Below are 17,441 nucleotides of genomic sequence, written 5' to 3' on the forward strand. Positions count from 1 at the left end.
TATAATTTATAAAGCTATATTAATAAAAATTCAAAACAATGTTTAAATTTTAAAGTTTAAACAATATATTCTAGCCTTCATATAATTCCATTAATTTTGGAATGAGTGTAAAAATAAATCACACACTAAAATAAAACAGACAACCTTTGGTAAGACTGAGTTTCATCAGAACTATAAGTAACTAATAGCACAAATTTCTAAAATCTCTCCAACATATAAACTGTAGAAGGTTAAGTGAGTAATTATATCAATTTATGCAATTAGAAATGCATCATTACCAGTAAGCCCAACAGAAACCCTAAATATATTATTTACATGACTTTAAAAACATACGGAATACTTATTTGCTCTTGGAAGTAAAGGTCTCATCTCTTCAATTTCCATGTTGAAAACAAACTTCATTACAGATTCATAAATATCGCAAATAAATACACAACGTATCATCCAATCTCTCAGTTCCTTGGCAGCCACCTATAACATTAAAATATTCAAAGATTATTGAAACTTGAACCCTCTCAGGAGGTTGATAATTTTCTTTTCTTTTTTCACAGAGCAATCAAGATATTAACACCTATAAGTCAAAATACAACATATAGCAATGTTGACAATAGGCTGTCCATAGCTTAGTGGTTGGGCGCAGTCTTACAATTCTGAGATCTACTGGCAGTGCCGGTTCGAATCCAGCCTGGGGCGTTGACTTTTTTCATTGAGTGGTGGTCCCACAAAATGAAAAACTTGACCACCAACCATGGTTAGGCAGTATAGGACTCCAATGGCAGTCTTGGCCAAAAAAAATGTTGATGATATAAAATTCAGTTTATTACTAAAAAAAAACTATAATTTTGTACAATATATATATCATCGCACAAGTATTGCCTCCCTCTTCAAATGACAGACATTAAAAACAATGGCAATAAAAATGACAGCTACCAATATTTGCTGGATGAGGATAGGTAAAGTTAAAAGGAGAAATATTTGATTATATCTCTTAACAAATATATTTTTACTAAAATATGAATGTAAATATTTCAATACAAAAGAAGGGGCAATAAAATGCACTTTGGATCATTAAGAAAGCAAAGGAAGTGTGTCAGTTTTTTTCTGATTTGAAATTCTCTCATTATTATAAATACCATGACAAAAAATAGTACCTAGGTACTGCTTGCTGGTGGAAAAAATAAATTAATAGACCAATCTAACATCCTCAAGTCCATTACCTTTTGTTCAGAATACTTTAAGTCTCTCATAAAAAAATCAATCACTAAATTTAAATCACTCTTCTCAATAGTATCCCCAGATACCCAAGAAGAAAAAGCCTCAGGATTTTTCTTGCGGAGGACGACAATGTAAGATTCCACCAAATCTGATACAAACTAAAAAAAAAAAAACAGTATTAATTTTACTACTTAACATCCAACTAAGTGACATTATTCTTATAACTCATTCATTACCTTAGGGAACTATATAATAGGACAAATAATTTATTGAACAAATAATTTTAAGAAAATAATTTTTCAAAACGCAATTTAAAACATGATATTTGAAATGCCAAACAGGGCTTTTACATAAGTAGGGCGATCATCGCCAGTTTTATTGGGAAAGTGTAGCTCCAATCTTAAACTCCAACTAGAGTCCTCTTCCAACACCATTCAACCATCAAAGCTTCGGGCGGCCTCTCAGGCTAGTGCTATACATTTCTTCATCAGTTTTTTTGCATCTCATAGACCCTCATTTTGCAACAAGTCTTGCCAAATGTATCTTACTGAGTATGACAATTCTTACAAAATCAGGCTCATCAAGCAAGGAATTTACTTCTCTGTTGGCATGCCTTCTCCATGCTGAACCTTTTTCCCCTGATATTGCTCTAAATAAGTGCAAGGATTTTTCCTTAAATATTATTTAGATTCCTAAAGGATTTATTAAAATAAGACCTCGAGAAGGCCCCTGTTTTTTTTATTAGTAAATATTTACAGATCTGATCAATTTTTTTTTTTATTTCTTGTTAGTGAGCAACTTTCCAGATGCAGACACAATCTAAAATAGCACCCACTGTTTGATTCTAGTCGCCTCCTTATAGAAGCCAAAACATCATTTCCTGCATTAATTTATAACACAAGCTGATCAACTCATTCAAATAAGCAAGGACCAATCAAGACAAAATCTTCATGAGGACTACTAGCTTGACCATCAACCATTGATTTGTTTTTTTAAGTTATTAACAGCAAGTTCTAGCTTCCTGGCACCATCCTGAAGGATAAGGAAGGTATTTCCTATTGAAATGTCATCAGCATAGCTCAAAATTTGTACCAATCAATGTATAATAGTTCAACTGGTCTGGGCCATTGCTTCTCTTATAACTTTTTCCAAACTAATATCAAATTGATTAATATATTGAACCTTATAAAATCAGAGATAAATCCTTCAGATAGATACCCTTGAATACACACTGAATATTACCTATCTTAAGATTTACCAGGCAGATAAAAATAGATAAATTAAGATCTTACAGCACCTTACATCGAGGGGAGCCAAAGGACCTGCATGAGAGACAATGTTTACTCTTAGCATGGTACCAGAGAAAAATAAAGGTGCTCAGAAAAAGTACAGAGAGCTGATACAGCCTTGAAAGTGAAGTCCAAGCATTGGAGAGATTGTGTTAGCCTCAGTCATTTATTATGTTTTATGTTTATGAAAGGAGAAATAGTGTTGTCACTGACAAATGTTTGTTTTCATCCCCGATATAACAGACTGTCAAAAAAAGAATCAATGGTTAAAAATCAAAAGGACACTAAAGCAGGATATATTATCTCTTTCCTTTCTCTATCCACAGATTAATTAAAGATTGTTCCCATAATAATGAGTGATACCACCATCACAAAGAAAACTATTATATCCTTATTTAGTAAGTATATATATTGTCCTATGCTTATCTAGTGAGTAAATTAAATGTTATTCTAAAATCAACTTATATATTTATTACAAATTACTGTAAGCAAGGTTTCCCTTCTTGTGAGTAGTACTCCAAACCATTTTATTCCAAGCCTTCAATATCTTTTCCACAGTCTTGATCACAAGATTGATGCTTGGAATAGCTGACATCACCTTCCTTTCTGAATTGATTTGGTTGGTAGGCAGATTGTCAAAGACTTAGTACCTTATTGTTTTTTTCCTATTTTCCTACAAACAATGGACTTAAAAATTAAACCTAAGGACAGTGTGGGTAAGACCATACCAGATCCAAATGTACTATTTATTTCTTAGTTGACTTTAGCTCTACTGATAACAGCATCAAATGACAGCCTCCGTGTAAGGCAATGAAATACCTCAATATGCCAATTATTGTCTGCCTGGCAAATCTTAAGATGAGTAATATTGAGTGTGTGGTATCTGTTGAAGATTTATCTGAAGGATTATCTTCTGATAATGGCGTTTGATTCTCTCTGAGGTGATTCTTTTCCACTTCTGCTCTTCAATATTGTTTGGAAAAAGAAATATTCATATTTTCTAAATGGAATATTATAAAAGTGGGGGAGGAGGGTAAAATTTCACATTAAAAAGTTAAATGATATTTGGTATTCCAAACTTGAATAGTTTGGACTGGTTGAACACTTTCCAGAATTACATGGGAGCAGAGTGTTAAAGAAGCCTGCCAGAAGAACTAGTTTGGGAAGAGAGAAGAAGATTGAAGGACAGACACATGGAGGGAGCTGTATAAGCAGAAACCTCACGCCCCCTTGTGGTAAAGAGAAATAAATTATAATGATAATTTATTGTGATATCGATATTAAAACTTGACTATCAAAAATCTATACTTTTAACTAAAATAAAAAATTCTAGGAGGAAAAGGGGTTCCATAATCAAATAACTGAAACAAAAGTGGACTAGTTCAATGGTGTATTTCTTATACTATACGTAGTGGCTGAGGTCAACCCAACCATGGTCAAACCTCTACTAGGGATAGAATATGGATATCAGTATTACAGAAATATGAATATTTTGTCTTTCACAATAGACGTCATAATATTGATAATTGGTTTCTGATATCAGGATATTGATATTTTGTTCTATACATTAACAATTACACCATTAACATTTACACCATTAACATTTACAACATTAACATTAACATTTGTTACTAGACATTTATTTAAAATAATAAATTTTTTGATCCAAATTTAGAATGATTTGATTCAAATATGAGGTCCAAGAAAATACTACACAAATGAGCAAATAAATAAATCTTGGTAGTTTACATTCTTATTATAATCATGTAATCCAGAACGTAAATATTGTTGGTCCAAAGCCAAAGCGATAAGTCCACAGAATTCTGACATTTTGTTTGAATTATGGTTGAAGATATAGATAGATATTTTTCTAATAATAGCAGCAGCAGCTAGTTTCTAATTTCGACATAAATTAATTTCTCATTTTATATCTTTGGTAAGGGGAGTAAGAGATTCAGTTAGTTTTGTTTTTTCATTGCTAAAAGAATAGAAAACCAAGTTAAAATGCAATAAAACCTAAGATATCAAAATTAGCAGACAGGACATTTTGACTTAGGATTGACAATATGATAATTTTTAACTACATATCAATGATAATCAGTTCAGTTGTAATAATCAGTAGTCATGAAAATAAAACTTTAAAAAAGAGTTGAAGGCATAAAGTCATATATATGAAAAACGATAAAAAGTAGAACAAGATATGCATACTTAATTTGTATATTTCAAAGTTGTAGATGATTTAATAGTCAGATACGGTCCAAAGATGATGAATGAGCAAGATATCTCTGGAGTATATATAAAATTTATAACAACCTTATTTTTGTCACTGTGAAAGGATTAAAGTACAAAGAAGTAAAGTAAATATTATACACTTACTATCTGAAAATTATCAGCAGATATATTGCCCTCAAATCCTAAAATCTCTACTAATATCTCAGCTCGTTCCTGAGCAGTTCCTTCAATTAACTTAAAATATAAAACCTCCACATCATCAACCTTTATCGTTTCTGATGTTCTAAACAAGTAATTGATCATCTGTTGCGAGACGGTCTGAGAGAAAACATCCTTCCACAGTTTCTGAAAATTGCAAAAAGTCACCCACAGTTATATTTAGATAAAATAAAAAGAATATTTCAGTTCCTAACTTAACTAGTCTTAAAAATATTAATAATAATCTAGGAGTGATTTGCAAATAAAAGCTATCAATTTGTCAAATCATGTGGTCAAAAACTTTTAATATTAAGCAGCATTACTTCTTTCCTTCATCTTCTCAGCAAATGACTTGTCTAACTAGGCCTGCTATATTAAATTCCTCTAAAAACATCAGCTTTGTTAAACAGCTCATAAAGTTACCAATACTTTCTGCTTTTATAAAAGTCTCCAGTAATATGGAGATTCTTCAATAGAATAAACGTTTAAATATTTAAGTGGTCCCACCTGTTCCCATCACATAAACCAATACATTACATCGATAATTTTAATATCGATAACTCATATAATGATTAATAATATTTAGAAGAGAGAAAATAATCATGTGCTACCTCAGAATTAGTTATCTTACATTGAGCTTATACTGAAATTAGAGACCACTAGTAATGGGAAAAGGTTGCAGGGAGATTTTAGATCTTTAGTGGTTGAAATTTCGACTATTGTTACGTGTTTTACTTAGTTGACTGTGTGCTCCATTTCATTAACTTTTTTTTCTTAGCTCAGATTCTAAGTATTGTATTATTGATATATTGATTTCATATTTCTTAGAATTATTTAATTCATCATTGACTTATTACCAGTTTTCACAATGAATATTTAACGACCAATGAATTAATTTTGTACAACTTTTACCAAGTTTCAGATAAGTGGGTCGAGGCAATTAGGATTGCCAATTGGACAATTAAATCTTCCTCGCCTTTTAAATCAGTTGGTATAGATGGAATCTTTCTGGCATTATTACAAAAAAGGTCTACCGGTCCTGAAACTATACCTCCTAGTACTACAAAGGGGTAGTTTGGCACTGAGTAACATTCCAAATAGCTGGAGTGTCGAAAGTGTGTTATATACCTAAACTGGGGAAAGCCTTTTATGACAACCCCAAGGCCTATAGACCTATTTGTCTGACACCTTTCTTAATAGAAAGTTATAGAGATACATATTAGGGAAACTATGCTAGTAGAGAGACTGCTACACGGCGCACGATTTGCCAACCAAGCAGGTAAATCCCGTGAGGATGCTTTACACCACTTGGTGTCCAGGATTGAGAGGAGCTTGGCCTGTAAGGAAATTATGGCTGGTGTCTTTATTGATATTAAAGGTGCCTTTGACCGCAACCCTTATAGAACCATGGAAATTAAAGGGGTGGGACAGCTTTAATCCAAACTGATTAAAGCAATGCTGGAAGGAAGATTGCTCACTCAGAGCTAGGTCACACTAAGATGTGGATGAAGCCCATTGGTGGCTGTCCGCAGGGTTGTGTATTATATCCTCTCTTGTAGTGTATGGTGGTTGACAGCTTACTAATCAAATCTAATTTTTTTATAAGCATACAAGATTTTTATATCCAAGGATATGCCGACGATATCGCTGAGCTGATAGGAGGCAAATTTCCAGACAATATTTCAGGATTGCTTCAGACATCGGTAGACCTCATGACTGGATGGTGTCAGGAGTATGGCCTTGGCATCAATCCTCAAAAGGTCAATCTCTGTCTCTTCACTAACAGACGGAATATCGCAATCGGATCCCCGTACCTTAATGGTGAATGATTGGAATTATGCAGTGAGGTCAAAGATCTTGGTGTTACTCTTGATAGTAGGGACATGACGGCCATGCGGGTTGAGATGCAGGTCCTAGTGCGCTCGGTTCGGAACATGGTGGGGTCGATTCCCACCTGGGGCAGTTAAAAATTCATGTTTCAGCAGTCCCGAAGAATGAATCTTGACACTCCCACCTTGGTTAGTACGGGGCAGTAACTCAGGTAGCCATCAGGGGTTGGCAAGATGGACCACTAGGCGCACTTGCCGGACTTTTTCCCCCCACCGAATACCAGTACCAGTACTCTTGATAGTAAACTAAAATGACAACTTCATGTTAAAAGGGCCAATAAGAAGGCACTGAGGTATCTCTGAGCAAGCAAAGGAGCTGTAGGCAAATCTTGGGGCCTTAAACCAAAAGTTATTTATTGGTTGTACATGGGAGCGATAAGACCCATTGTCTTATACGCTGCTATTGTATGGTGGCATAAGGCTAAGACCAGCAAATTCTGAGCCTGGCTTGAGAAACTTCAGAGACTGGCATGCCTTATGATGACTGGTGTCATGGGCACCACTCCCTCTGCAGTGACGGAGGTTCTTCTGAATAAAAAAAAAATTTTAATTCTTATCTGGACAGTTGATTATTTAAGGCATTCAATGCATAGTCAAAGAAAAGAGCGATCTTCAGTTAGATGTTGAACAGTAAAGATCTTTATAATTTTTGTATTGGAATTTCCATTATAATGGGTGGTCATTTTGAAAAATTAGTAATAAGTTTTAAATCTGAACATGAGTATCTGCCTAAATGAAAATGAACTTACTTATTGAAATAATAGTTATAAATATGAAGATGATCAGGGTTGTGGTGAAAGGCTCTGTAAAGCGATCATCTTGGACAGCCCTGATGAAGTCCTACAAAGTGGGGCGAAACGTCGGATAATAAATAGTTGAAAACTATTTTTTTGTTCTTTTTGATCACAACCCTGACCATCTTCTTCATATTTGAAAATATACGGTCAATTATCAATACATAAAATAATAGTTATAACATCCCGCTGTCCTTACTTTATAATCAGTAATTTTTCATATTTTCACATTCACCATTACTTATTTACCCCAGCTATACTTTCTCTTTAAATCTCTAATTTGAACTTACATTTAATAGTTATATATTTATTCATTAGTCATTTTTTAGTTTACTTGGTTTCATTTTTATACCTTGTTTTTTTTTTTTTCTGCCCTAATGAAGGCTTGATATTCATGAATCGTCAGCACAAATCTAATAAGATTTTTTTATTTGTGTTTATTATTACTCTACTGAACCTCCCTCCCACTCCCCAACCATATTTTCCTCTCTAAATAATTTCTAGGTGGATTTTAGATATAATGGACAATGTAATCCAAAACCTGATGTAACAGAAGATGAAATCAATAGCATGAGAAGTATGAAGTTTTAATGATTAAAAACTTGCTTTAGAATATAAAGTTGATAAAGAATTGAAGCTTGAATTTATTTAAATAATTATACTCATAGATATGACAAGCAACCAAATGATGGCTAAGATAGGAACTGATTAAAACTTTACCTGGAGGGATTCACGTGTCACTGGAGGTACACCTTCTTTGGTAACAGCATTAAACATTTTATAAATATTTAACTTCTTAGATTGGGAGAGGCTTAATTGAATGAACCTTTTCTTGCTTTTACCACCTCCCATGATCAGAAAATATTATTTATTGGAAAAAAGAACCTGAAACAATATAAATTTTAAATAAAATATTTCTTAAAAGAATAATATTATAAACAAACAAATACACTGCCTTTGGTGTTTCATTAAATAAAAAAATACAACAAAATTAGTTTAATGATAAAAGTATGTAGGAGTAGAACTTTAGGTCTTCCTTTACTCTATTTTGATTACAAACGAAAAGAAATACAACAAAGAAAAAACAAATTTTCCAGAAGTTTTTTCCCCTTTATATTATTAATGGTATACCATTACATGGGTCATGTATACTAACAATTGTACAATTCATTAATGATGAGGGGTTAATTAATTATAGTTAAGAGGATACACTAATTATAGTTTTACTTTCAAATAATATAACCATACAACGTGGAGGGTAAATAATATCTCCTTTCTTTATGAAAGCTAAATGTTCTTATACACATTTGTAGAAAAATAATGGATACTTCTAAGAAAAAAAGCTAAATAAAACCAAGGAAGTTGAGGAATAAAAGAGTTTAGAAAATAAAAAGAAATTAGACTAGCAGACTTCAAAGATAAGTGAATTACTGAAATCAAAACCAAAAGCAAGGAATAGGTATCTGCACCGTAAGGAGTACCAAAATGTGTTACCATAAATGACATTCAGGAGAAATCCAGTCAATCAGCATTTAAAAGAATTATCAATTCAGTTGCACATTAGAAATGAACAATATATTACAATCCCAATAAAAATAAAATGAACAATCTAATTATTTATAATAATGAGAAAATGAAAATAATTGTATTATATTAATAGTTCAGAAGTCTGAAGCATAAATCCAGCTTATAAAACATAAATCTTCAAACAATTTAAAAATTAGCTTCTACCACACATAACTCAGAAATGCATATCTGTCAGTCCAAAAACATTTAATAATTAGCTAATGAATTTAATTAAGTATTAAAGTTAGTATTTTTTCTCGTTTGTTGCCAATAATTCCTAAATGGTACAACCAAGAGAAAAGTTATAGTCTAAAACTAAATAAACACTAAATGCTGTGTCGTATGAGTTCCATAACTTATTGATTCGGTTAACTAGTGTCATAAACTGTAACCTGTCGGACACCAACAAACGATCATTTTTTTCAAATTTTACCAACAACTGAGATATATACTATATTTGGGTCCAAACTTAACAAGGAAACCCTTTTATGATGATCTTAAAATGTTTACAAAGCTAATCAGTTCAATAAAGTAACTAACAACAAAATTTCAGGTCTTTCGATGTATCTCCAATAAATCCTAAACAGTGAATCATATCGTTCTAGTTATAATACAACAAATTATTATTATTATTATTAATTCGGCTCCACAACTCAATGTCGAGTCCTGGCCTCCTGCATCAGCATCCACCAATCATCACGATCTTGTGCGGCCGCCATCCAGTTCCTCACTTCTATCATGGTCCTGGCATCACCACTCATACCATCAATCCATCGAAGGTGTGGTCTTCCGCTAGGTCTTGCTCCATTTAGTACATCTGTCACCATTTTCCTTGGCAGATCACTCTCAGCCATCTGAGCAACATGCCCTGCCCACCTCAAATACCGAGCCTCACAAACTGGAGGTCTGGTCCCTTATATAAAACTTTGAGTTCCTGGTTTGTTCAACGTCTCCAAATCTGGTTAACCTTGACAGCTCCAAATATTTTACAGAGAATCTTCCTCTCCAAGACCATTAAGTTGTGCTCACCAGCCTTGGGGATAGTCCACGTTTCCGAGCAATACAGAATAATTGGCCGAATAATTGTTTTATACAAATAAATCTTGGTGTCCCTAGACAAGGCACGGCTCCTAAAATAGGAACTGAGGCTATAATAACAGCGGTTGGCACATAGGACTCGTTCGTTTAATATCGGAGTCTACAACATTAAAGAACATTAAATTTGGCATTGCAAGAGTACCATAACCAAATAATTCAGTCAAGTGGTATGATATTAAACCACATGCTCAGATTATCCCTTGGGCTCCATTAATTGGTCTGAAATGCTAAGACCACATGGAATCGGAGCAGGTGGTTTATGACTACACCACATATTAATTTATAGTACTCAGTCGACGCAAAAACTAATGTTCTTTAATTTTTTGTATTCTAACTTCTTCAGCAGGATTGACTATTCAGGATTTATAGGTGAAAAACCAGAAGAAAAATTAAAAATTTCATAATTCATTACTTGATCGAACTACTTTGCTGCTTAACAGATGTTGAATGATTGCCATAAATCAGTTTATATGTAAAGTTTGAACTCATATATAGTACAATATCTCAGTTTTAGGGAAAAAATTGTTTTTTGGTTTACGGTCTATAACATACTATTTGCAGGAATTAATCACACTACTTGCAGAAATTAACAGGTTACGATAATCATTCAACTTAGGATATAATGTTGTTAAATTTATCATACCATAACATTTTTGCTATGATACCCACTTAGGAATTTCAGGCAAAAAGCAAGAAAACAAAATACATAATTCCTTAACTATTTAAATTAAAATGCTAATTAGTAGGATTTTCAGGACTGCCAGAAATGCAGTAAGCTGTATAAAATCTATTTTTTTCAATTATTTGCAGATGTACATTTTAAGGCTGGGTTTTGTGCATCAAGCACCTGTATGACTTCAAAAACAAAAAAAAACATAGTTAAAAGTACCATTCAAGAAAACTCACCGTCTAACTTGGAATTACAACAATAAGTTAAGATGAAATTATACTTAACATGAACATTCTTCAAAACATTAATAATAGTTTCAAACATTCAAATTGAAATAAAAAAAAAAGAGAGAAATTAATCTTAGACGAAGAAGTTAGACTATTAAAATACTAATTCTAAACTTTTAGTTTCAATGTCCTCAAAACAGAAACTCAAACTTCCAAATCAAATAAATTAAACGGGTTCCAAATTTTAAAATTTGTCATTACTTATAGCTGCAGTAAAAATATTAAATGTTTGAAATATTATACTGATTATGAAATAAACATTTTGTCAACAACCTTAAAAGAATGTCAGATTTATATAGAGATGTTTAATTGGTTTTAAATTTAGCTCTCTAATAACTGAAACAAAACTATAGAGGGCTTTTAATTTATTGAGAAAATTGACTAACACCTAAGTGCCTGATAACCCATCATGCACTGTAATAACATCTATATATTATATGTGTGACCTTGTGCATACTTCTTGTCACGAAAATCAGTTTAAACAAAATGTCATTTCAAAAACTTTTAAGTTTTTAAATAATAACCACTTAAGATAAAAATGGTAAATAATTGATGATCACACTTAAAACAAACAAAGGATGTTCAGTGAATATTTCTTCACTTTGAACTAGATATAAATATTTTGGAACTATTTTATAACTTTATAGTCAAAATCCATACTTTTAAAGTCGTTACGGTATAGTTTTCAAGTTGAAATTATTCAAGAACAAGAACAATTGAATTACTGGTGCTTCCCGCTAAGTGTAAAACACTAGCATGGAGGTAATCTGGAAGTTGTCCATGTGCAAGGAACTTTGCTTATGGCGTATTAAGAGACCAGTCCGATTAGATAGGAATGTAACCAACATAACTTAGTAGCATTTATGATTTAAATCATATGAATATTATTATTATCGACTAATATCGAATTTCATCAATATTTGACCGTCTAAGGTGTTTATTTTATAGCTGTGGCAAAATATAAAATGTTTGAAATATTGTACTGAAAAAGAAGTAAACATTATGGTGACGATAATAACGGTAATAATGGCAAATTTACTTGAAGATGTTTAATTGGTTTTAAATTTAGTTTTTTTATATTAGGAGGACACTATACAATAACAAAAAACTAAATTCATGACAAAAATAATTTTATTTTATATGTTTTTAATAAAACAATAAAAAAAATATTGAAAATTTAGTAGTCAAAAGTACAGGGGATATCGTTTAAAACGACCTGCAAGGGACCAGGCATATTTGGTTACTTTAGCCGATAATGGTTGTAATTAATTATTGTAACCAAGCACTAATAAATTGCTTATTTGGACGATGATGAAGAACTTTATTTTTTGTAAAACTATGAACGTACCTGAAAATTCGAAATCCTAAGAGTGACTTTCTTTCAGTTCTTTATAGGCCTTATTACAGTCATGTAGATCAGTCTTTTGTAATGTATTGGAAGTTCAGATCTTTTTAAGTACTGTAATAGTCGGATTCGACAAGTAGTTTCCTGTCGTTTCAGTCTTGTATGAGGATTCCAACTTAGTCGTTTTTCCAGATGTAGTCCAAGGTAGCAGATCTGTTCTACAGCGGTAAGAACAACATTATTAAAGGATACTGTTGGGCAGTCGGTAGGTGTACGACGAAGGGTAAAGGCGATGTGATGGCATTTTTTGGGATGGTGTTTATTATAATCCTCCAATTTCGACACCATTCTTGGAGGGTTTATATATGGGATAGGAGAGTTTGGGATGCAATTAAAGGGTTATTATTAGCTGTGAACAGACTAGTGTCATCGGTATACGTGGTGCGTTTAGTGTTGGGATTGATTGGGATGTCAGCTGTCTAAACTGAGTAGAGGATGGGAACGAGGGTATTACTTTGAGGACCACCAGCGGACTGAGACAAAAAAGTTACTAAGAATAAACAGTATTTAAAAAAACTTATATCAATTACAAACTAAACTCCAGAACCCACCTTTATGGCTTCACTTGTCCTGGTAACTTACCCCTCTTCATTATCCTCCTTCCATTAAGAGGTGTATCAGTTTCACGTTATATACTTTTTATTACGCGTTAAACACTCAATACTTTTTTAATAATTTGAAAATGTTATCTTTTTAGATTATAATTATTTTGATATACAATCCATTTTTATGAAATTATCTTTCGATTCTTAGCGTTTGGTCCATTTTGGGTTTTTACTAGAATAGGGGATTAATAAGTACCTATTAAGTGAAAACCATGAGCATATCACACACAAACACGAAATCATTACTGAACTAATAATTATTTTGTTTAATGAACTTACAAATTTTGTTGTTAATTAGATTGCTTGGGTTATTAAGGCTAAATGTAACGATTTTTAGTAAGTTTTTTTTTCAAGAGATGGCAGCACTTTCGGGCCAAATTTACTTTTCTTCTCATTTGAATTCGGAATACATAATAAATTTCCTATCTGTAAACGGATTTACCATCTAGAATCCCATAGAAGTTACTGAAATTGGTTCATTAATTTTTGTTGTAATTATTTTAGGATTAAAAAAAATTATTCTTTTTATTATTTGTAAATCAAAAACAGTGAGCTTATAGGCACTTGACCACAAGCAAATAAAACAAGTCTGCGCAAACAGTTTCATTTTTGGTAGTATAGGATGATCGTAAAGAGAAAAATACGATTTAGGATAAAAGCCGCGAGATTTGTAATGGCAAGTCCAGAGGAAGTGGCTGCTTACCCCCACTTCTCTAGACGTGATGCAACGAGAGCCACGATGTTTTTCTGTTTGATCTATGTATTTCCAGGCATTTTTGATATTTTTTATTTTTTTACTAATACCAAAGTGAAATTCCGAAATGAGAATACAACATTTTTAAAACTAAAATAATTTTAATTTTTATAATAATGTTTTTAAATGTTTTTCTTTAGATAAATTTTGATTTCCATGTTAAAATATTTCATTGCTAAATTTACCATTGTAATCACTATATTGTTTTAGTTTATTTTTCTCATATTTAGGGAAATAAAAAAAACAAAAATTAGAAATAAGTATTGAAACATTGTTCATTGATAGATGAGAAGATAGTCGACCGTGGATAATATTTATGAGAAGAAAATAGTTGGAGGTGCGTTCAGAGAATAACACAAATAAGTTAAAAAGCTTGGCACTAGATCTTTCGGCCAGAATTTATAACCTTCATCAGGGCTAAGAAAAAAAACAAGATAACAACCAGTGAATAAAGGATACATAGAATGATTAAAGTAAATAATTGTATAGAATAAATATAGATAAAAATAATGTAATGAAAGAAGTGGGAAATAAAAGGTATATATAGGTAATTAAGTATGTGAGTAAAATAACATAATTAATAAAATAAAAATGTAAAGTTATATAATGCAAAGAAACTTTGAAATATGAATAATTTAATTTAATAATATTAATTTAAAAATGGAAAGAAAATATACGTAACCAATGTAATATGTAAGTCAAAAAAAGAAGCATAAAGAAACAAAATACAAAGTTAGTAAGACGAAGAAGTAATTAGAAAATAATAATAATAATACTTTGTATTGTGCGTGTATTGAAAAATACGATAAAAGGAGAGATCAACAAGTTAAAAAAAAAATAAGCAAATTTAATAAAAGCAGTGAACATTACGATAACATGAGAAACCCACTAAAATTTAGTTCTGTCGGGTTCACTAATGTCTAACAACCTCATTAATCTGGGATTTAATAATTCAGGAAGAATGACTTACATGTAACGAAGAGAGAATATGGAAGAAACCGAACCAATGAAGGTCAATGCCCAACAAGTACAATCGGACGAAAGAAGTACAGATGCCAACAAACAATAGCAGACGGAAAGGCGCGAGTAGGGGCAGTAACGTAGGTGGAGAATTGGAAGGACACCATTACAACGGAATTTGACATTTTCTTTAATGAAGGAGAGGTATTGGGTGCAACAGAAAGGACGGTTCAAGAGATTCCACTAAAGCAGGAAAGTGTGACATATGTTAAAGAACGAAAATACCCACAGGCACTCCGGATGAAGATAAAAGACGAAGTTGAAAACTTAAGAAGACAAGGAATCATAGTGGACAGTACGTCACCCTATATTAGTTCGTTGTAGGACTAGGACACACCATATCTCAGGAGGGGCTAAGACCGGATGTGCGGAAGGTAGCGCCCTACATCGGATGGCGGTGCCGACCGACATAAAAGGAATCAGAAGATTGTTAGAGACATTAAACTACTATCGTCGTTTCGTCCCTGATATTGCGGAACACCTGTTACTCTCAACAATTTGCTAAGGAAGATTAATGTGATTGTAATGACGCCGGCCATTGAAGACAAATAAGAAAATGTATAGATCAGTAGCAGAAGGAACCAGTACTAGCGTTTCCTGACTTCCAAAAGTAGTTCACGCTCACGACAGGCGCTAGTGAGTACGTGCAGGGAGCAGAGCTGTCAAAAGAAAGTGAGGTAAGGTGTCAGAGTGGTCGAAGCACGTTGCAGCGCCTTGGAATGAAAACTACTGGGAATAATATGGTCAATAGAGCATTTCCAATCCTACTTGTTCGGGAGAAGATTTAGGGTCCAGACGGACCACAGGCCCCTCTAATGGGAAGGGAAGCTAAAGGAATCGTCGGCGATAATTATAAGGTGGAAAGAACTGTTGATCCAGTGCAACAGGGACATCATATCTGGAATTGGAAGGTAGTTTTTGAGGGAGTGGACTCCGGAAGGAGAATAGCAATCGCTCTCACCAGAAAACCATAATGGGGAGGTGACTTCCCCAGAAGAAAAAGAAATTTCAAAAGACGAAATACCGACGAAAATGGAGGAGCTTGAGGAGATTATCAACAACAAGAAGTAGCAGATTATTTGGAAGGCAAAACCACGGGGTTGCTGAAGATGGAATATAGCAAGTATGGTAGCAGTATCATTTCGACTATCTGGTCACAATCGGGTGTCAAAGAGGATAAAATCTGTAGAGAACTAAAAGAAGCATCCAACGCCGGTAAGATTCACCATTGCGAAAGTATGGGAAAAGACCTAACGGCTATGAAGAATGGGAAAAAATGGCAAAGATCGATCATTTGTTCGATGCACGTTGATGGTAGGCCCCCTGCGAGATCCAGAACATCAAAAGGAAGTGTTGGCGTATCACTAAGGAAAAACTAATCATCATGGGCTGAACGAGACGTTACAAGCATTGCGGCGCAAATATTTCTGGTGGGGCAGAAACATACGCGCAATCCAGGAGATTCTTGGGAAATGCGAGGTATGCCTCTGTACTAAGTATGATCGGCACCCACCCCGTGCAGCTCAAGAAGAGACCTTTACCGCGAACACACCGCTAAGCGACTTACAGGTGAATTCTTTCACCTGGAAAGGCTATAAGTGAGTGATAGTCATCAATGTATTCTGTAAGGTAGCATGTACAGGACAAATTAGCGGAGGCGGTTTTACGAGCCCTTCGGACATGGTTCCAATTATATAGTGTGCCCGAAAGAATTTCTTCCGACAGTGGGAGAGAATTCGACAATACAAGCATTAGAGAGGAAATGTGAATATTGTAAGTGGTTTGGCACTTCAACCAAAAAGCCGCAAAGCGATAGAGCGAATCCATAGCACTCTAAGTGACGACCTACGAGTGTAACTGCTAGAAAAGGGCCTGGAACCTGATGACGCCATGGAACGGGCAGTCGCAGCATACAACCACTCCATACACACAGTCACGGGGTTAGTCCCATTCGAAATTCTTTTTGGGATGCGGGTGAGTCGACGGACTGCCGTGGTAGTTTGCCGGGTGAGGATAAAATGACCCGTAATGTTTTGGCCTTCCATAAGTTATGGGCCAAAGTCAGGAACAGGATTCGCAAGGGAAAAAAGTAGAACAGTGGTACAACATAACTTCTGGTCTCTTTACCTGCAATTTCATAATCGTTAGTGCAAATTTCTTTGGTGAACAACGGTATTTTCCGGAACCCAATTCTGAATCTATCTCAGAAAACCCACCGGTAGCAGTTCCGCAAGTTACAAATCAGATTCCACCTCTACCGTCAATCTCCATGCCGAGCATTTGTACGAGCCTCCGATCCGTAGCGAGCGGCCAACATGTGGATCCACCTTCAGAGATCTGTGCCTCACCCTCAAGGTGGATCCACATGTTGGCCGCACGCTACGGATCGGAGGCTCGTACAAATGCTCGGCAAACAAAG

The 17,441-nt window shown here is 33.8% G+C and overlaps 1 protein-coding gene across 1 annotated transcript in view; it reads right to left on the reverse strand.

The window, feature by feature from the left end:
- The window catches only part of LOC106692723 (MTOR-associated protein MEAK7), a gene marked incomplete in the record, with an annotated part of 25,792 nt that extends 14,126 nt beyond the window's left edge, over positions 1-11,666 (reverse strand). Inside the window, 5 exon segments of the mRNA XM_067053015.1 lie at positions 334-471; positions 1,218-1,373; positions 4,881-5,081; positions 8,338-8,502; positions 11,512-11,666. Coding sequence (XP_066909116.1) covers positions 334-471; positions 1,218-1,373; positions 4,881-5,081; positions 8,338-8,469 — 627 coding nt within the window.
- Positions 11,667-17,441: the final 5,775 nt, after the last annotated feature.

This window comes from Halyomorpha halys, unplaced genomic scaffold (assembly GCF_000696795.3).
Source record: "Halyomorpha halys isolate HHAL.00 unplaced genomic scaffold, Hhal_1.1 Scaffold68.1, whole genome shotgun sequence".
Taxonomy (NCBI): domain Eukaryota; kingdom Metazoa; phylum Arthropoda; class Insecta; order Hemiptera; family Pentatomidae; genus Halyomorpha; species Halyomorpha halys.